Source organism: Sesamum indicum, linkage group LG3 (genome assembly GCF_026168435.1).
Source record: "Sesamum indicum cultivar Baizhima isolate 11 linkage group LG3, ASM2616843v1, whole genome shotgun sequence".
Classification (NCBI taxonomy): domain Eukaryota; kingdom Viridiplantae; phylum Streptophyta; class Magnoliopsida; order Lamiales; family Pedaliaceae; genus Sesamum; species Sesamum indicum.
The window spans coordinates 19,344,572-19,365,709 of NC_142659.1; the positions used below are offsets into that span (position 1 = coordinate 19,344,572).

The window sequence follows — 21,138 nt, forward strand, 5'->3', positions numbered from 1 at the left end:
TGTACAGCTTGAAAAATCCTGATCATTCACTGCCTGCTCAACCCCTGCCTACTCCTTGTGAATCACCTCCCATCGTTCAGCATCCCCTGTGACAAAAAGATGCTGGAAAGGCACATTTACACGCTTTTCTAACATGCGTTGAGCATGGTGAGCAAACTTGGAAGGTAGCTCCTCAAGTACCCCGAAGATCCTCCAAACAAACACAAAAACCTTTGTGGCTACATGATTTTGTTAGTCACCATCACACTTCTCCTTCGCATTCTCCTAGCTTTACATACACATCCTTTGTGGCTTTTTTGTCAGTTTTGCAAGATCCATGCTCCTTTATAGAGGCTGTTAAGCACCCTGAATGGAGAGCAGCCATGGAAGTTGAGATTCTTGCATTGGAGAAAAACAAGACCTGGACATTAACCCCCCTCCCAGCTGGGAAAACATACTATTGGGTGCAAGTGGGTGTTCAATATGAAGCTACGGGCTGATGGCAGTGTGGAGAGGTATAAGGCTTGTTTGGTTTCCAAGGGATACAACCAAGTTGAAGGCATTAATTACACAGAAAGCTTATCTCCAGTGGCAAAGGCAGTGACCGTGCTATTGTTTCTTACACTTGCAGCTGCAAAGGGTTGGGCATTGCAACAAGTTGATGTCAATAATGCCTTCCTCCATGGCTATCTACATGAGGACTTCTACATGACACCCCCTGCTGGTTATCGAGTCGCCTCATATTTGGTTTGTAAGTTAGAAAGGTCCTTGTATGGTTTGAAGCAAGCTTCTCATCAATGGAATGTGGAGTTCACTATGAAGCTTCAGGACTTTGATTTCCATTAGTCGGCACATGATCACTGCTTGTTTACTTTACGTACTGCCCATGGTTTGTTAGCTCTTTGGCTCTATGTCGATGATATACTTCTTAAAGGACGTAAACGACTACCTTCATGCTCTGTTTACCATCAAAGACATAGGTGACGCCAGATACTTTCTGGGATTGGAGATTGCTCGTAATTCTGATGGTATTTACTAAGCTCAGACCAAGTATGTCCTCAACATCATTTCAGACACTGGCCTACAGCAAGCTAAATATGTTTCCACACCCTTTCCACAAGGCCTCAGATTATGCGCTGATACTGCGCTTTACTCCTGACCCCTGACTTTTACAAGCGCTTGGTGGGTCGCTTATTGTATCTGGGGTTTACTCGCCTTGACATTTCCCACAGTGTTCAGCAGCTGAGTCCAGTTCTGAATAATCCTTGTGAGGGTCATTGGAATGTAGCCCTTCATGTGGTGAGGTACCTCAAGGGCTGTCCTTCGTTAGGTTTATTTCCCTCTACTGCTAACTCTCTGGTTCTTCAAGGTTACTGTGATGCAGACTGGGTTTCTTGCTCTGATTCACGATGCTCCTTGACTGGTTTTTGCATTTTCCTTGGCAATGCTCCCATCTCCTGGAAAACTAAAGAGCAGTCTACTGAATCTCGCCCTACTGCAGAGGCAAAATACCGCAGTCTAGCTGTTATATAGTCTGCAAACTGCATTGGTTTTCCTTTCTCCTGCAAGACTTTGGCATTTATCTCACCCTGCGCATCAATCTCTTTTGTGACAATAAGGCTGCCCTCCACATTCTTGCCAACCCTGTTTTTCATGAGTGCACCAAACATGTTGAGATTGACTATCATCTCGTTCTTGATGCTTATAAAGAAGGTTTCGTTGCTCCTGTTCTCGTTCGAAGCTCTGGTCAATTTGCAAATATGTTCACCAAGCATCTCCCTCTAAAATTGTTCAGCTTTTTTCTCTCCAAGTTGGGCCTTGTTTCTTTCGCCCCCAGTCCCACTTGTAGGGGGGCTGTTGGATTATCTCCTGTTGCTGGCATGGACACTGAAGCTGAGGATGAAAGACTTCCAGTTGCAGCTCGAACAAAGACGACTTGCTGGACCAAGGCTGAAGAAAAGCGCGTTTCATTTGTCGACTTCGGCTTCTTATCTTTGTATTTTTCCTAGTGAGCACGTACAGTCATCTATTCAGCTTATAACTGGGCCATGTGTTCTAGTTAGCAGTTGAGAGTTAGTTGGCATTTAGGCGGTGGATTCTGTTATTTAAAACTTAATCTTCTTTCTTGAGTTGTACAGTTTTTTTTACCCAATTTTCTCCAATGAGAGCATCAGCAATTTTCACGTCTTCCTCACACACAAAACACAACTTCCCAATTTGTTTTTTCCACAAAGGGGGCTGGAGGAGGAAGAACCTTCTCTCGGGCGGCGGGGGAGAGAAAGGGGTGTTTTAATAATTTTTAGTTGTAGCAAATATTTCGTCCTTGTTTGCAAAAACAACTATTAATATAGCTGTTGAGTAATCATAATTAATTAATATATTAGTCATATATAATTTTTTTACTTTTAATCATAATTAAAATCAATACTTCTTGTAATGTGAGATTTTTTTAAAAAATAGGAAACCAAAATTGAGGTACTAAAATAAAACAAAAATATTAGAAAAAATTGAGGGTTTGAAGTAAACTACTCGGGTGATGATAGACCTATTTAGAGGCAGTACGGAATTCCCACCTATGGGGGAGTGAAAGCTTGTGATTTCACACTGACGTAAGAATTCCAGGACTACTAAACAACCTCTTAAGTACTCAGTCTTAATTTTGACGTTTTCAGTTTGAAGAGGAAACAAACTCTCCTCACCCCCCCCTCTCTCTCCCCCTATATATACTCTCCCTACTGATCCACTTAACTGATCCCAACACCTCTTTCACATTCTCAGCACTTTAGGTCGATCCACTTTGCACACGCAGCCGAAACAAGTGATTAGCAATGGACGTCGATCAGAGTAATAATGTGGTGGTTGAATCCAAGAACGAGAAAGATCTGAATGACTGGCTTCCCGTCACGTCGTCCAGGAAAGGGAAGTGGTGGTATTCTGCCTTCCACAACATTACGGCTATGGTTGGTGCCGGCGTTCTCGGCCTCCCCTACGCTATGTCTGAACTCGGATGGTACGTAAGTACGTGTGTTAGAGACGCACATATATACATGCATACTTTTAGATTTTCTGAAAACGTTCGAGTATTTGTTAGACGTCTACTTCATTGTTACCTACTCTCTTTACCTTATGTATTAATGTTGAAAAATTGTTGCGAATAGGAATTTCTTAATTGATCATACCATTGTTGAAGGGGGTTAGAAAAAGACTAATAGGCAATAAAAACCTTGTGAAAAGATATATAAGGGTGTTTTGTTGTTTTTTTGCATTATCCTTCTTTTTTCTTTTTCAATTTAGGGGTGTTTTATGAGAAATTTTTGCTTGGATTTGGCTCTAACAAATTCGAATCAGTTATATGACAAGTGTAATACACTTATCATGTGGTTTGTGTGTACACTTCAAGAAAAGTGATCAATCACAAAGTAAGTGTATCACATTTGTTTTGTAATTGGATTGGTTCAGTCGAATTAGGTCCGAACAAGAATTTTTTCCATGTTTTATACCCAATTGTTAGTGTTTTCACAAAATTGCTTAAATTTTTCCATTGTTTAAGGCCAACTATAGATTAATAATCAATGATATATGCATATATATAGGGGTCCAGGAGTTACAGTGATGGTACTATCGTGGATCATCACGCTCTACACGTTATGGCAAATGGTGGAGATGCATGAGGCGGTGGCGGGGAAGAGGTTCGACCGGTACCACGAGCTGGGGCAGCACGCGTTCGGGGAGAAGCTGGGGCTGTGGCTGGTGGTGCCGCAGCAGCTGATGGTGGAAGTAGGCGTCAACATAGTGTACATGGTCACCGGCGGCAAATCCCTCAAGAAAATCCACGACATGCTCCGCCCCCACCAACCCATGAGGCTCTCCTACTTCACCGTCATCTTTGGCTCTGTCCACTTTTTCCTCTCTCATCTTCCCAACTTCAACTCCATCACCGTCATTTCTCTTGCTGCTGCAGTCATGTCCATCAGGTACCACCCATCACACTTGTAATTCATCTTCTTCTCATATATATGCATATTTGATTTCATGGGGTTGAATGCAATTTAATCCGTCGTATCTGAAATGAGCAAAAAATCTGAATGAAAATCGATCCATTGTTTCCACAGTTACTCCACCATAGGATGGGTGGCCTCTTTGCACAAAGGGATTTCACCGGAAGTAACGTACTTGCCCAGGGCATCAACCAGCTCAGGAAGAGTGTTTGAATTTCTAAGTGCATTAGGAGATGTGGCTTTTGCCTTTGCTGGTCACAATGTTGTCTTGGAAATTCAGGCAACCATTCCTTCCACTCCTGAAAACCCCTCCAAGAAGCCCATGTGGAAAGGTGTCGTCATCGCTTATATCGTCGTCGCCCTCTGCTACTTCCCTGTCGCCTTCGTCGGCTATGCTATTTTTGGAAACACGGTCGACGACAATATTCTTATGTCGCTCCAGAAACCGGCCTGGCTTATCATTGCGGCCAACATGTTCGTAGTCGTCCATGTCATTGGCAGCTATCAGGTACGTACGTAAGATTAGTAATTACTAGCAGCATCGATACACTCGACTTACATACTTACATTTACTTTATATTAGCAGTCCAAACACATTCGATGTATGCATATAATAAAATAAGAACAAATATTAATTAATTATGATCAAAATTAAATTTTTAGTACATACTATTTGTTTTTTATAGTTTTAAATTATAGTGATTTATAATTGCGGGCAAAATTTCAGGTGTTCGCAATGCCAGTGTTTGACATGGTGGAATCGTACTTAGTAAAGCAGATGAAATTCAAGCCTTCTCGATTACTTCGTATAGTTACACGTACCTCTTATGTTGGTAAGAATTAATTATCCTTTGTTTCTTTTTTTGTTTTTTGGCAACTTCATTTAATTTAATTATGAGGAACTATATAATACGAGAAAAATTCTAATTGAAATTGGGTTTTGGTCAAATTTGAATCGATTATATGACAATTATAATATATTTGTTATGTAATTAATATACAGTTACATGACTTGTATGATTGATTTGATTCGACCATACCTAATTTGCATAATTCTACTTCTACTATTTATATTGAATTATTAAGAGAGATAAGCCTCTTCTCGTGTAATCTATCTATCAAGTCTGAAAATTTATTTTTTAATATTTACTTTTATTTCTTTGTTCGTCACGTAATTTGTCATTCTCCCACTTTTATGTAGAAAAAATTGTACTCTTTTTATACTTCAAAATCCTTTATTGTAAATAAAAAAATATTATTAAAAATCTCCATAAAATATAATATTTTGCTCGTCACAAATTCAAATATATATATTTTAATTTATTTTTATGATGATATGCATTTAATCTGTAAAAAGAATGTGTGTTATGCAAAACCATCGAGCGTGGCTTTGTTGCTGCTCGGGATTAACCATCTATACGTGCAGCTCTGACGATGCTGCTGGGAGTTTCATTCCCTTTCTTCGGCGGACTTCTCAGCTTCTTTGGAGGTTTTGCCTTTGCTCCCACTTCATACTATGTAAGTTACTCATCGTCACCCTTTATCCGGGGCGAGACAATTTAAAATCTTTTGAATTTAGAATTATTTCGACGAATTCAAATATGATATGTTATTAGAAATTTAAAACTTCTTATCTCAAATTAAAAAATAACCTGATTGGATTTCATAATTTTCGTAATCGGAACATTATTTGACCTATTTTCGTCGTTGCAGCTCCCTTGTATAATGTGGCTCGCGATCCACAAACCTAGAAGATTTAGCTTGTCCTGGTTTGCCAATTGGGTACGTTACCAATTTTCGGTCAAATTCTCTGTCTCACACAACATATATATAAAAGGGCAAATTACATCGACACCCCCTTAATTTAGGTCTAATTACATAAACATTCCCTCATACTTTATAAAATTACAAGTGCATCCCTTAAGGAAAAACTTACATTTGAGGCACATTACATCGACACTTTCTAAGGGGATGTGTTTGTAATTTTATAAAAAATTCGAGATATTTATATAATTAGATCTAATTTTGAGGAATGTCAATGTGATTAATGTGTTGGTCTAATTTTTGCATGTATTGTGAATGTAATTGATGTGCAGACATGCATTGTGCTGGGTGTCCTGCTGATGGTTTTGGCGCCTATTGGTGCACTGAGGCAGATCATATTGCAAGCTAGAGGCTACAAATTCTTCTCTTGATTTAATAGGAGACTGATCACCACCACTAATACTTTGGTATATATATAGGTTTTTTCTTTTTTTTTTCTTTATATTAATTAATAAATAATTACTATCCGTGTCGTGGGTAATTAAGTCTAGACTTCTTACTTGTACAGACTTGTCACGAAGTAATTGTTTATTTGTTAACTTACGTTGATACCTCGTTCATGAGGTTAAGTTCAATTACACAAACGCTTTTTCTTTTGTAAATTTACAAGTGCAATTTGTTGGGAATTGTAGTTGTAATTACAAACATACATCATATTCAGTTGAAAAAGTTTGCGCATCCTATAAAGTTTAACCCTGAAATTTATAATATTTGATTTTGATTTTGATTTTTTATCTAAAATTTTGTATCAAGAGTAGCTAGATCAAACATTTTGGGAGAGAACAAGTATATATAATAAATGAATAATACTATCAATCGAAAAACACTCGATGGATATGTATTTTTTAAATTATTAAATATATATATAATTAAATGAAGAAGATGAAAAATGAAATAAATACTCGAGCATAAATTGATAAATTGAATTAACATTAAATTTGAATGAATAAATATTTTGCTAGTAAAGTCAAATGATTAAAAGGGATAATAATTATTTTGTGAAGAATGCAAATATATTTATTAAGGATATTTTAGTCAATACATCATTTTGCTTGCTAAAAAAGTTATTTTAGGTGTCTCCGTTTAATAAATAGTTCTAGCTGCCGAAGTGACTCGATGTGAATACATATTTTATATTTTTATTATTTTTATTTAATTATATTGAAGAGAAGAAAAATAAAGAAGATAGAGGTTCAGAATTGATAATTTTAAATAAGGATGAACAAAATATTTATAATATAAAAATTTGAAAAGATTGTTCTTTTGTGTAAAAATAAATACCTCTCAATGTATTTTGATAAATATATATTTTGTGAATCAATAGTGAAATTCCTCACACTCAATAAATAACACGGATAGTTATCCATATTAAGGTTGAGATCCCATAAATAAGTTCGAAATTATCAATGAGGCGTAGCTCAATCAGCGTGCGATGTTGTTCCATATAGTAGATGTTATCTATTGTAATAGTAGGCATTGTTGATTTCATTTACTTGATATTGTTGATCATAGTATGATTATCGTAATTGGGGAAATAACATTTTGGTCCCATAAATTAGGTTTGTTTTACTTTTGGTTCCATTCATTACGAGATTAATACTTTTAGTCTCGTAACTTACATAAATTAATACTTTCGCTCCTCATCCACTTTTTTGTCTACAATTTAACGACGTCGCACGTGCCTATCATGTGGTCGTCAAGTATTTTTGGCTGGAGAGAAAATCGATATATTTTTCAGCTTGGGATCATTTTTGGAGAAAATTATAATTACATTTGACGGAAAAATAAATCTCGAAGAAAAATAGAGCAAAAAATATAGCGATTTTTGTCTTATCTCACAAAAAATGAATCACATTCTTCCCATATTTCTATAAGTTGGAGTCAAGTAGAAGCATCACAAAGAATCATGTCTTTCACAATTGATTCAAGTAGGCCAATTGAAGCACTCATATGCTACAGTTGGAAAAAAGGGTCAATTTTTTGCTCGAATAAAAAGTATTTAATGGCAACGTGCTCGGCATGTGGCTTACATCGTTAAATTGCAAATAGTAAAGTGCATGAGAACCAGAAGTATTAATTTTTGTAAGATATGACACTAAAAGTATTAATCCCATAATGAATGAGATCAAAAGAAACATAAACCTAACTTATGAAATTAAAAATACTATTTTTCCTAATTGTCTTTGTTAAGTATTTATGCTTGACAAAAATAATCGTAATCGAGTTATTTCAATTAATAATAATTCACTGTTTCAAATAAAAAAAACTTCAAAATTATGTTTGAGTTAATGCGATTTTGTCTGATTTTATGTTAGTTTATTATAATTTATTTACACCATTTAAAAAAGAAAAGAAAAAGCATAGATAGATAAGGCAGTGTAAGAAGAGAAGGGAAAATTAGGGGAAGCCGAAATTGTTAACTAACAAAACTAACTTTATCCATTATAGAAACCCCATCCGAAGGGTCCTCTCCCAAAACCCCAAAATGCAAACTCTCCAAACCCTTTCCCTCTTCACAACCTTCCTTCCTCTTCCTTCAAAACCCCTCCTTAAACCCCCAATTGCCCACAAATTCCATTTCCCAAGCAAACCCTTCAAACCACATCTTCCCCGTCCCCTTCTCCTGCCCTCCTACTCCTCCGACGAGTACCCGGTCGGAGATGATGATGCATTTCTCTCATCATTCGGCCCCAAGGAGAAAGAATCTGAAGAGGAAGCTCGAAGGCGCAACTGGATTGAAAGGGGATGGGCGCCGTGGGAAGAGATTCTCACTCCGGAAGCCGATTTCGCCAGGAAGTCTCTCAATGAAGGTGAAGAAGTGCCCCTTCAATCGCCTGAAGCAATTGAGGCTTTCAGAATGCTGAGTCCCAAGTACCGGAAGGAGAAAATTGCAGAAATGGGGCTCACAGAAGATGAGTATTACGCAAAGCAGTTTGAGATTAAAGGAGAAATTCCCGAGCCGTTGGAGACTTTGTGGAGTGCGCCGTTGGTGTTAGGCCTGGTGCCTCCCAGGGATTGGCCGCCGAGAGGGTGGGAGGTGGACAAGGAGGAATTGGAGTTCATTCGCGGTGCACATAAGCTGCATTCTGCTGTGAGAGTGGATTATGAGAATTTGGAGGAAAATGTGGAGAAGGGGACGAGGGCTGAGGATATGTGCTTGGAGAGGTATAAGGTGTTCTTGAAACAATATCATGAGTGGGTAGATGCGAATAGAGATCAGCTGGAAGAGGAATCCTATAAGGTTACTTCTGGACTGTGTGGTTTCTGAACGTGATTAGTTGTTGTCCGTGCTTTTTCGTCTGTGTGAGTGTGGCTGTCAGTGGTTTGATTATAGCATGGAGCAATGTGATTTATTGAGTACCTCACGATGTTTTTCTGGAAGCGTTCCTACAGAGACTGACTAAAATTCATCTATGCGTATTCAATTGGAATAGATTGAGTAAATTTCAAATGTGTGAGCCTAATTCATGGACAAGAAACATTGAAATTGATTTGTGCTCATTTATTCAGTGACGACAATGTTGAAGTCGTTGTCAAGTATTATTCTGCAATTGGCATCTTCTTGATAGAATTAATCTTGCTAAAGAGTAACTGTGCACCTGATAGGAAGTAACATTTTTATCTCCTACTCTCTTGCTCTCTTTCTCTTCCTGTCTCCCTCTTTCTTTCTATCTATCTCTCTCACTCTTGCTCAATATATATATATATATATGTATGCTTGTGTTTGTGTGTGTGTGGAAGAAAATATGCCTATATGGAAACTTAAAAACTGGTATTTTCTTACATGTGCAGCATGACCAAGATTATTATCCTGGCAGGAGGAAAAGGGGAAAGGATTATAAAGAGGAAATGGTAAGAAGAATGCTATAACTTTTTATCCTTATCCCTTTTAATATAATTTCACTTCTTAATATCTAGGTTGGCGAACTACATTTTCTGGAAATCAATTTGCATGATTAGATGATCTGACTATTCCTTTTTCCTGTGATTTTTGGGGCCTGCAGTATGAGCTTCCATTCTATTACCCAGGACAAGTAAGTTTATTGTTCACGTTTCTTCTCTTCCTTTAGTTTTCATTTCCATTATTGAAAATGTTCTCATTGCTTTCTTTCTGATTTCGATGTGGACATGTATCTCATTACTCAATTGAAAAATACAAACAAACAAGTGACTTTTATTACCTGGCTGTAAAGTACGAAATATGGTGCTCCAAATTTTCATTTCCTTGTATCTTCCTTATTTCAAAATATTGGTTTCTCTCTCCTTTATAAATAATCAAGTGAAAATGTACCCTCTTATTTCTGTTATTTTCTTTAGTCAGTCAATTGCTTTTTATCATATCCTAACATGTTGCCTCAATTTTTGTGCTGCTATCAGCATTTGACATTATATTCTAGCTTTCTAAATTCTATCATTACCAAATGAATCTAGATTTCTCTACAGCTTTCTCTATCTTTCTGCTGGCTTCATTCAGATGCTTGGTGCCAAACTATGCTAATTGTCTCAATGCACCTCACTTATGATGTAACATCTGTGGAAATTTTATATAATGAAGGAAAAAGAATTCTAATATTTCTCCAGGTGTCAGCTACTTTCCTCTGTCTGTGTAGGTATCCCGTATCTGTGGTTTGATTTTCGTATTATAAAGTTGCTACATTTCTTCGTCAGACCTACAAGTTCATGAGAAGATCTTCATATTTGTCTTTCCTAGGAATGAAGTACCATTAACGGGAACTCTGTGTTTTTTTGTTTTCCTTTTTTCCCCCCAGATATGTGCAGGTAAAGTAACTGCTGTGCATCTTTATCAAGGAGCATTTGTTGACATTGGGGGCGTCCACGATGGGTATGCATTATTCTTATGCCAATATACTTATATTTGACTGAGTCTTCAATTGTTTAAACAAGCGTTTGAAATAATCTCTGTTTTAGGTTGAGTCTGTAAGTGCCATTTCTGATCATTCAATGGACACTTTAACTCTTAGTTTAAGTAATGATATGTTCAATTAGGAAGTGGTTTTTACCTTACCTTACCTTTAGAAATGGCCGAATTCCTTGAATAGCTCATATCTAGAGTGGTAAGAAATGGTACCGGTGATAGTGTTTCATATCCTGGTAATATCCAATTTGTATGATTTCATAGTACATTGAATATACGTACCAGAAATAAGGTCACTGATAGATTTCATGTAGCTGAAACTGAACTGTATGGCCAAATAGGAGAAATATAAATAGACCAATTACTTTTTGCATTTGAAAATCAAGCGTCCTGCTAGATCATTCAGGTTAATGGGATATGAATTTCTAATTCATGTATTTGATTGATTTATTATAATTTTATCACTTAATCTTGTTAAAAGGTTTTAGAATTAAAAGCCAAAATGATTTGTGTAAGAAAAACTAGTCTCATATGTTTTAAAGGGACTAAATTGATGATGTGGAGATAATTGAATTTATAAATTACTATACATAAATGATCTACCTAAGAAATCCTTTATCAACTGGAAGTAATTGAGTCATCTGAATAGCCTGGGCCTATTAGTTTTGATATTTATATCATTTTACCATAATTTGTAAGGACAAGATAAAGAAATGTCCGTTTCCACTTCCTACTCATTCAAGATGTCATTAGTTTTCTGTCATTAATTATTCACTTTATGTACTAGCATGGTAAAAAAGTTTATTTTTATTGCCATCTCTGATGTAATATGATAATCTATATTACTTGTCATAATTGGTTTAAGTGCTTGTGTGTCATATTTTAAGCTTGTTTTCCTATCCATTCTCTGTTGTGTGATTCTCCAGCGCAAGAATCTGGATGTTTACCTATTGCTGAGCTGGTTATGGTTTTAATCCTTATGAGATGGATCTTTGTACCAAAGCCATGGTGGCTAGCAACTTGAATTAAACTGTAGTGGTTGCACCTGGTCTACAGATTCCCAATAACCTGCATTGTTCTAGATGCTATTATATTTTTTATGTATGCTGAATGAGATTTCTGTTATTCTTGGCGTGGTAAGAATAGTATCATTAGGTACAGAACATGATGACTTTCATCATTGTGATTCTCGAAGTTGTCATATCTCGCTAGATTTAAGATACGGAGTAAAGAAGGGATTGCAATGCATCTCTGGTAACTAATAACTAAGGTTTATCAGTTGAAATGGAGAAGTTCAGATGGACAATTTTCTCTCCCCTTTTGAAAACTAACCATCCTGTTTGAACCTTTTGGTGATTTGAATCTTAAATCTATAATTCATATTACATTCTCGATTTGAGAAAATTCTACTATTTATTGAAATAATTTTTGTATTCAAGTGCATAAATGGATGAACGAACACAGCCAAGGAAAACCATCATCTTGATGCGAAAAGTTCAAAAATGATGTTCACTTTATAGATGGAGTATAAATGGTAATTGGAAGATCAAACAAATATACGGAGTTAAAAGGTAATTTATAAAAAATGATGCAGTGTGAAAATAATCTTTTTCTATTTGCATCCATGATTAGTAGAGAAAAGTGAAAAGGAAAAGGGAAAGGAAAAATGCAAGTGGTTTTGATCGAGTTTTGTATTTAGCCAATAGGTTTGAAGTTTAAAAATTTTAAATGCAGATAAATACAGTAAATAGATGAAATGAAATAAGTTTGTAATCAGATTACAAGTCCATTTGTTGAAACCAAACAGGGGGAAATGTTTCTATAGTGTTTCCTCTCACGAAACGAGATGTAGATGGGGCATTATCAACATAAAGTTGGAAAGTTCCTTCATATACATTACCATGGTGATAATGATCTAGCTTGGTTGTTGTGCTTGTCTGACAAGGTAACAAGTGTCAATATCATCAGAGGACTGTTTATTATGCATCTGAAAATAGGATTGCTGCTCGCTAGTTATTTCCGAACTGATATGTGTATACACATCCATTAATACCATCAAGTTGAACCAATACCAGAGGTCCACAACTAGGTATTGTGTTGTCTCTTATCTAGACACTTGAATAGTAAATAGGTCACTTTTTAATTGCATCGAGATGCAAATGGTCATTAATAATACATTCATCAGAAAGAGTACTAAGTTGCTTTCATTTGAACATGTTACTTTATTTGTATTGTCCCAAAGTCATCGGTCCAATTCTTTTCCGGGAAGTCCAAAACCTTTGCTAAAATGGAACCTTTTCCCCCAAAAGTACCCTTCCAATTAAAGTAATGATGGGACAACAACGAAATCTCAATCACTACTTTTAGCCTTTAGGAACAATGGTGTGAAACTACTCAAAACTTGCACTTATTCAACTCTCATTTAAACTATGTGTGTGGTCTAATTGAACCCAAATTCTAGGAAGAGGGAGCGTGGTTGTCCAAGCTATGTATTCAGTGTGTACCTCTGAAAGTTGGCTAGTTATTTTTTTAAATCATCATAGCCTGGCATCTCATCCATACAGTCAATCATTCTTGCACTGCCTCCTGATGGATGGAATTACCATTTGATTATTTCTTTAAGTGTTAGAGCTTGTACAGTACTATATTCTACTGGAGCACCTGGATTTATAGATGCATACCATGGTGAACTTTTGAAATTTTTTGATTCTGTCTGCTTTTGTCTAATTTTCAATAGCTATTTCCTTTTTGTGTAAACCGATTGTAAAGTAGTTTAATGCGTTTCAGGTGGGTTCCTATTAAGCGTAATGACTGGTATTGGATCCGACATCACATCAAAGTTGGTATGCACGTTTATGTTGAAATTTTGGTAAGTCATGTATAGCTGTGATTAATGTTTTACATATATTGCCATTAGATCTTAATTCTGCTCTTTGCTTTTCACTTGTGTGTCATTTTCTTGTGTGATCAAGAATTTCATGTAGATAGTTCAACAGCAACTAGTCCTTGAAAAGTGGAAGTACATGGAAGGATTCTGCTTTTCCCTTTCTTAAACTAAACAAAGGATTGAGTGGGAAAAAGGTTGATAAAAATCTCAAAAGCATGCTTTGGATGCAGAGGTAAAACCTCAAATAAGAAGTGGCAAAAGCTCTTTGGCTGTAAAGAACTTCTGGAATACTGGTCAATGTAGTGAATGTGTAGATGCTTAAAATAATGAATGACCAATATGGTGGATTTCAGTTTTCTGACATTGATGAAGCACTAAATTCACAGGTTAGAAAGCATTCTAATACCAGTATTGCTGTTGAATCTTGAGGAGCAGCTCAACAGGCCTTGGATGATCTGACATGTAGTTCCCAGAAGTTTAACTGAATCACATTATTTGATGATTGGTCTCACTAATTAATCTCTATTAGTAACAAGTTGATGGGTGGGTTGGTTGACTTATGGAGATAAACTAGAGAATGTTTCAAACACCCAGTACAATAATTGGTTTTATGGCATAACATTCTGGGAAACTTTTAATCGGCTCTTAATTTTCTTTAAACTGTCAACCTTTTCCTGATCAATGTTGAGTTGATGTTTTCTATAATTTCCTCCATTTTCAGGCAAAACGAGATCCTTATCGCTTTCGATTTCCTATAGAGCTACGATTTGTCAATCCCAATATAGATCACCTGATGTAAGTTTTCCAGACTTCTCATACTTACAGTGTGGAGACGCTATCTTTCTCCCCTAGTATAGTTCCATGCTTTATCACTAAGCGTCTCTTTCATATTGTAGGTCTAGAACGTTTCTTTATGTGAATCTGTAATGTCTGCGTGCTTGATAAAAATACTATAAACTCCAACACTTATTTACCGGATCATTGATTTCGTACATTCTGATGTTTTGCTTCCAGCTTCAATAGATTTGAGTTTCCCCCAATATTTCACCGAGACGAGGATACTAATCCAGATGAATTGCGTGTGAGTAAATTCTTCTCTGCAGGACATCAAGCTTCAGTTTTGTTTTGAATTTGTTCTACTGATATTTTTTATGAATTATTTCCTAATTTTATTAAATTTTGCATTAAAATATGAAAGAATCTTAAATAGAAATATTTACTATAAGTATTAACGATATAAAAATTTTAGTATACATTTACTTTAAATATCAACTAGTATATTAGTTAAAACATGTGACAAATTTATGTTAAAACTTTAATGTTGAATGTACTTTAAAGGTTTCGTTGTGAGAATGAGGTCAAGAAAGTTACCTTACTGGTCATATACCAGTAATGAAGTACTGGCTCGTCAACATCACCCAATTAAATCTACAAAATGCGTTGCATGTTTCATATCTCAGATCGTGTAACTTTAGTAGATGGAATGATAATAAACACCTAGGTGATCTAGCTTCTAGTATTATATGAATAGAAACTACCATCAAGACATGTTTTTAACCAGTGACGTATTGTGCTTGGTTTAGTAGATATGTTCTTTTTGATTATTTAGGGAGATATGAATGTATCTATTAATATACATCTTTTAGCTTGTTTTTTTGTACAAAAGAAACTTGAGGCTTTTAAGTATCCCAAGGACCATATCTCCTTTTTCGTCTTAAATTATTTCTAGTTTCTTACTCGTTCATAAAAGATCTCATATAATCTGGAGCTACAAGAGTGCTTCAGTTTTATATCAATAGTATTTTCTGAAACATGCATTGTCTTTTTGCTCCCTTTTTTAAGCGTGATTGTCGAAGACCTCCCGTTCCTAGAAAAGATCCTGGAATCAAATGGGAAGAGGAACCTTTATTATCAAATCACCCATACGTTGATAAGGTACTCTTATTGGAGATCTATTTATTTTAGTAGTCTAATTCAATTATTTGCAAGGTATGTCGTCCTTCCATTGCTCATGTGGTCCATTATGAAGTATTTCACGTAGCAGTGATATAACGCACATTATGGTGTCAATATCTAATATATGCAACCTTTAAATTTTCTTTTTACTGAGGCATATCTTCTTACAATTTCTTTGTTCCATCGCCTTAGTTTTTATCTTTTGAAATTAAGGAGCACCGCAGTAATTTTGCCATGATGTCCAAGAACCACACTTTTAAAGTCAACTTAAAGTTTTCAGATATAACAAGAAGCATATTTTTCGTGAGTGATATTAAGAAGAGATAATGATCCAAATTTTTATATATAAATCTATGTCTTACACCTGAATTTGCATATGGACATTTTCAGCTTGGTTTTATACATATAAGTGTTTCCAAATCTTTGAGTAGTGTATTCTTTTATTAGGATAAATACAAGGGTTCTTACAGTAAAATGAAACGATGTGAAGAGATGTAAATGTGAGAAACCTTAGAGGAGGTCCCAGTAATTTGGACAAACTTCATGAGATGTTTGTGTAATTTTAAACAAAGGTTAAATATTAAAATTGCAAGGGCTCCCTAATGGTATCTGTAACTACCCATTCATTTTATATGAGAAAACACCTGACCATTTCTCGCCATGTTTACATTTATATAATATACAATAGATCAAACATACCAAAATTAAAAGCCATTAAAGTATCTGTTGAGAAAATCACAGATATGATTGGTTTATCAAAAGTATCCCTAAGTGGCTAAGCCTTGTCGGTAGCATATAGCAACTACTCATCTTGCACTTAGAAGAGTTGCAGCATGAAGCTTCATCTTTAATCATGTAACAGTGAAGAAATAAAATGTTCTAAGGTCAAATAAAAGATTTGCCGTAAATTTATGTTTAAGGTTCTGATGAAACATCATCTGCAGCCAAATTGTCTAGGGAGCTTCAGGCAGAGGAAAACCCAATATTTGTTGAATCTGGCCCATCTCTTTTGACTGTTGAAAATTTTCCAAATACTGATTTCTTTTACTGAATTAATTAAGAATGCCACTTAGTAATATTATAGATGTAATTTCAAACTTTCCATTAATTAGAAAATATTAGATCTCAATGAAAGTTACTTGAAATTGGGTCTGACAGGGGAATTAGTCTAAATGTGGGTTAACTTAAGGGGATGTTTCTGTAAATTTGGGCATACACCAAGTGGTTTAGAACTTTTCGCTCCCAAAATAATTATACCAAAGGTATAAAAACCAATTGGTGTTACATGTAAGATGACAATATATATTCCAGGAGATGGATGTAAGTTTATAAACGTTAAAGGATGTACCTTTCATTAGGTCATTTTTGGTGAAGGTTTATGCGAGTATCCCTGAGGGTTATTTGGTCAAAAGAAATTGTCAAAATCAATCAACAAGAGGACAAAAATGGATATTTTTTATTGTTTTTTCTTTGGTGCCATTGTTTTTCCATCAAAAGTCAGGAGCTCCTGAAGTGTTGGCTACTATCCAAACCTCAGTATAGACATGTATGTACGCAAACCCAGGGAGGTGTATGTAGTTATCCTATAAAACAAAACTTCATCTTAAGAAACTGATAAATTATAGTCTTCAAATAAGAAGTCATTTGTGGCTTAGCTTTTCTTCATTTTAAACCCATACAATAATTTTCTTGGTTGCTGTCAGACTTTCAGTGGGTTTTATTTATTTAATACGGAAACCCTGGGTTTTATAACTTGTTGAATTCTTCAGGAAAAGACAATAAAACATAAGTGACAAATGACCACTGTCAAGTTTAATGCTAAAACTCAGAAGTTTTTTGAATCCAATGTTTAAAAACGTACTCGCACTTGGCACCTCTACTTGAACAAGTGTACTAACACAAGAGCCTACACTTTTTCACTGTAGTTTTCTGATACATACCTTGGAGCCTTGTATTCAGGTTTCTCAAAGTGACCTCTGAAGTGAAAAATCTAGGTTAACTAGTAGTAAACCACTTTGGCACCCTAAAGTTGGCAAAAAAAATTGTGGATTTATTGAATCAAAATGATTATTCCATTTTGAGGGCATGCAATAATTTACCGTTTTTAGTACTTTCTCAGCATCATTGCTCTAGATCATTTTGATGTTGTTAAAGACAACCTCACAGCAAGGTCTGGTTAATGCATAGCTGATCCTGGAAATGAGAGAATATTTATATGTTTCCTTACTAATAATTGGAGAAAAAATTGTAAGACAATTGGTTTCTGGTATTGTCAACTTATATGTGCACGGGACTTGTTGATGAATCACTTATCAGTAAAATCTGAGAGACGAGATTCTGCGAGCAAAGTAAGATTTATCTTCTTAGTCATTCTTATGGGGTTCTTTATATTAAATATCTCAAAGATGTTATAGGTACTCCATACTCCTAACCCCTTTTGAGTTGCCACTGGTTGGACTTCCAAATTTCCATATATCAAGCATTTGCTGCTCTTGCACCCTATGCACATACAACGCTTACCTGTAACCTAATCTGATGTTTTTAACTAAATTCTTTTGTATCCTTATTGACATGTGTTCTCCTTTCAGTCGTAACTGTTATCTGTTCAAATATCTACTTGTTTTTTCATGTCTCCCTGACATAATTGTACAGAGTTATCATTACCGAGTGGAACATGTTGAACCATGTTAAACTCACTTCCTCTTCACCAAATTCAGCAATCTCTGTTTTGCGAATCAGTTTTTTATTGATTTATTAAGCTAAAAGCTTGATACACTCCCAAATGCCCAATTACTAGACATAGCCTCAATTTCATTTGGCTAATAGATATCAATCTTGTAGTTTTTTTATGTTCAACAACTTTACGAATTGGAAACCAAGGTCCATTTTAGTTGTAACTTATGGGAGTTTCAGTCCTTTAGTTACGTTAGTCACACAGTCCGTTTGCCCTTACTTGGCTTTCAACGCTACCTCAGTTATTCTATATGTTTGTTTGCAGCTATGGCAGATACATAATGCTGAACAGATGATTTTGGATGATATGGAGGCCAATCCTAATAAATATAAAGGCAAGAAATTAACAGAATTGACTGATGAAGAAGAAGTTGATGAAGAGAACAGTGTAGAGTATGGAAAAGCCTATTATAAGAAAACTCTACTTCCGAAAATGACTTTGGTAATGAATTTTCTTTTGGTTTATTCTTGTGTGGTTGTGCTTCTGGATAATCGACGTGACATTTATCATACCCAACTGGCAGAAAATTAGCGTTAAAGAACTTGAATTGGAAGCTGCACTTGCTGAACGTCAGGTTTGTGGATTCTCTGAAATTCTATGAGTATGTGTTATTTTTTGTTTAAGGCAAAATGTAAAATAGTCTCATTAATGAAGAAAAAACTTCTCATGGCACCATTCGAGGATTTTTCACTTTTTGGTTATCAGATTAAGCACATGGTGCAGGAAATAAGAAAAGGAATAGGATCAGCATCTTATTCTGGCCTGTTACGTCCGTACACTTGTTAGATTGTTCAACTATCTTGCTTGTTTTTCAGTTATCATTGGTTGGAAGAGACGAAATGTGGCTAGGGTCTCCAGTGACTCTATGAGTTCTAATATCTTCTTTCTTGATTATCAAGTTGGATGACTGACATAAGACTCGCTTGGTGCTATAGTAACCAAATTTACAAAAAGCTACACAAGTTGTGATGATATAAGACTAGCTTTGTGCTCATATGAGGGACCTTCTTCCTTTTGTTCAGCATTGAGTAATTTTGTTGTAGACATGGTATACAGGCTGTGCTCATTTTTCATCTCTTACTGGAGCACAACATAATGATCCTGTCTCTGATTTGGTCCTGAAGCATACTAATTTGCATTAGATTCACAGTTTGACTGATCATTCCTTTCTGTAATCTAAATGTGTGGTTTAGATCTTTTGTGCGCCATATGGGCACTCCTATGTTAATTTAAGTGATGGAAATGCCACTATTGAATGTTCATTTCTGCTTTATTTCAGCTCCACAGTAAGCTAAGGAAAGAAGCTGAAGGAAGAGGAGAGGCATACAAAATCACTAAGCTAAGGCGAAATGAGGAAATGGATGAATATGATCTTATCCATTGGCGCCGATCCTTTGAAGAAAGAGAAGCTCTCCTCCGAGATATAAGCTGGTATATTTCATTTATGCGAACTGTCTTTCAAATTTATTCTAATTATTGACTGAGTTTTAAGTGTATTACCTACAGGAACATATAGTCCTCTTGGTCTTTTCCACTTGGATTTACCTCTTTTGGTGCTAAATTATAGTTTTCCTACTTTCTGACAATTTGAAATGCTAAACTTGGAAATCTGTTTTCTTTCAACATAAATAGTCGATCAGCAATACGCCTCTTACTTCAGTACCTCAATCAAACCATAGAAGGTATAACTCTTGCAGAATCTGTCATTCCATCCCCCTGGCTTTTAGCTCTTCTCCGAACTTCACATACATTTGTTACCTTCAATAAGATGGAAGGTGAAATTATGGAATTGTAAATACTTCCCAACAAACTACTTCTATGTTTTGTTTCATTTTGGTTTTGCACTAAGGCATTGATGATCAAAAGACATTCTTATATCTACTATCCTGTATTAAGTCCTATCTTTTTTCCTTTCCCTGGTCATCTTCCATTATGTAATACATTCTCTAACTTTAGCAACTGACATTGCTGCTTTGACTACTTATACTGTGGCTCTCATATTTTGTGGTTGATTCAGCTTATTATGCAAATAAGCATGATTTAATTATAGATCTCTTGTACAAATGCTTACTGTAGCCTCTCACGACTGTCACGTTGTCTCCATAGATGTAACTAAATTGACATTCTTTGTGCTTAAACATTTTGATACTAATCATTTAGATTTAACTTGCAGCCGCCAGGCACTTGGGCTTCCATTAGAAGAGCCTGGTAGATACGTAGACCCGAGCTTCTTTGGGAAGGACCAATATGACCCAGATAGTCCCTTGTATCGCTACGACTACTGGGGGGAGCCAAAGAATTCTGAGAAGAGCAAGCAAGAACGCATGACTGATGCCCACAACAAATCCATCGTAGGAAAGGGCACCGTTTGGTATGAAATGTCGTATGAAGATGCCATCAAGCAGCAAATGGAGAGGGAAGCTCTTGGAATCAAGCCTAAACAGTATGATGAAGATGATTCAGAAACGGATGGAGATGAAGACGATGATGATGACGACTTTGATTACAGCATTCTGGGCTCTCCAAGTGCTAATGTATCCAACCAGCCTCATGTTAATGGCACCGAGTCTCCAAGAATGTCTGATGAAGGAATGTTTGAGGATTAGTTTAGAGCCACACTCCATATCATGAGAAAGAAATACCTTTTTGTAGGTGTACAGGATGGGATTATAGATAGTCTATAGAGAACGCTATTTCTTGAGCATTCCCGTGTTTATGCATCTGACTTTTGCTTTGCATTTACCTTGGATGAATAACTATATAAGATGAAAGTGAAGTAAATAAGTTTTCTTCTGGATCAAATACTGGTTTCAATTTTCAAATGCTGGAAAGGTGGAGTCTGCCTAAACATTACATTGTCTTGACTCATTGATTGCAAATACAA

At 35.8% G+C, this 21,138-nt stretch overlaps 2 protein-coding genes across 2 annotated transcripts; both read left to right on the plus strand.

Annotated features, from left to right (window-relative positions):
* Positions 1 to 2,921: 2,921 nt before the first annotated feature.
* LOC105158124 (lysine histidine transporter 2) lies at positions 2,922 to 6,172 on the plus strand. Its single transcript, XM_020692782.2, has 7 exons — positions 2,922 to 2,989; positions 3,573 to 3,953; positions 4,092 to 4,485; positions 4,705 to 4,810; positions 5,404 to 5,495; positions 5,691 to 5,759; positions 6,074 to 6,172. Exons 1-7 carry the CDS (start codon positions 2,937 to 2,939, stop codon positions 6,170 to 6,172), a joined length of 1,194 nt encoding a protein of 397 aa, XP_020548441.2. The 5' UTR covers positions 2,922 to 2,936.
* A 2,075-nt stretch (positions 6,173 to 8,247) lies between these two features.
* On the plus strand, positions 8,248 to 21,056 carry PDE312 (Nucleic acid-binding, OB-fold-like protein). Its single transcript, XM_011074707.3, has 12 exons — positions 8,248 to 9,042; positions 9,594 to 9,653; positions 9,806 to 9,835; positions 10,571 to 10,644; positions 13,465 to 13,546; positions 14,286 to 14,359; positions 14,579 to 14,645; positions 15,407 to 15,499; positions 18,519 to 18,695; positions 18,778 to 18,828; positions 19,534 to 19,685; positions 20,428 to 21,056. Exons 1-12 carry the CDS (start codon positions 8,287 to 8,289, stop codon positions 20,858 to 20,860), a joined length of 2,049 nt encoding a protein of 682 aa, XP_011073009.1. The 5' UTR covers positions 8,248 to 8,286; the 3' UTR covers positions 20,861 to 21,056.
* The last annotated feature ends 82 nt before the right edge of the window (positions 21,057 to 21,138 follow it).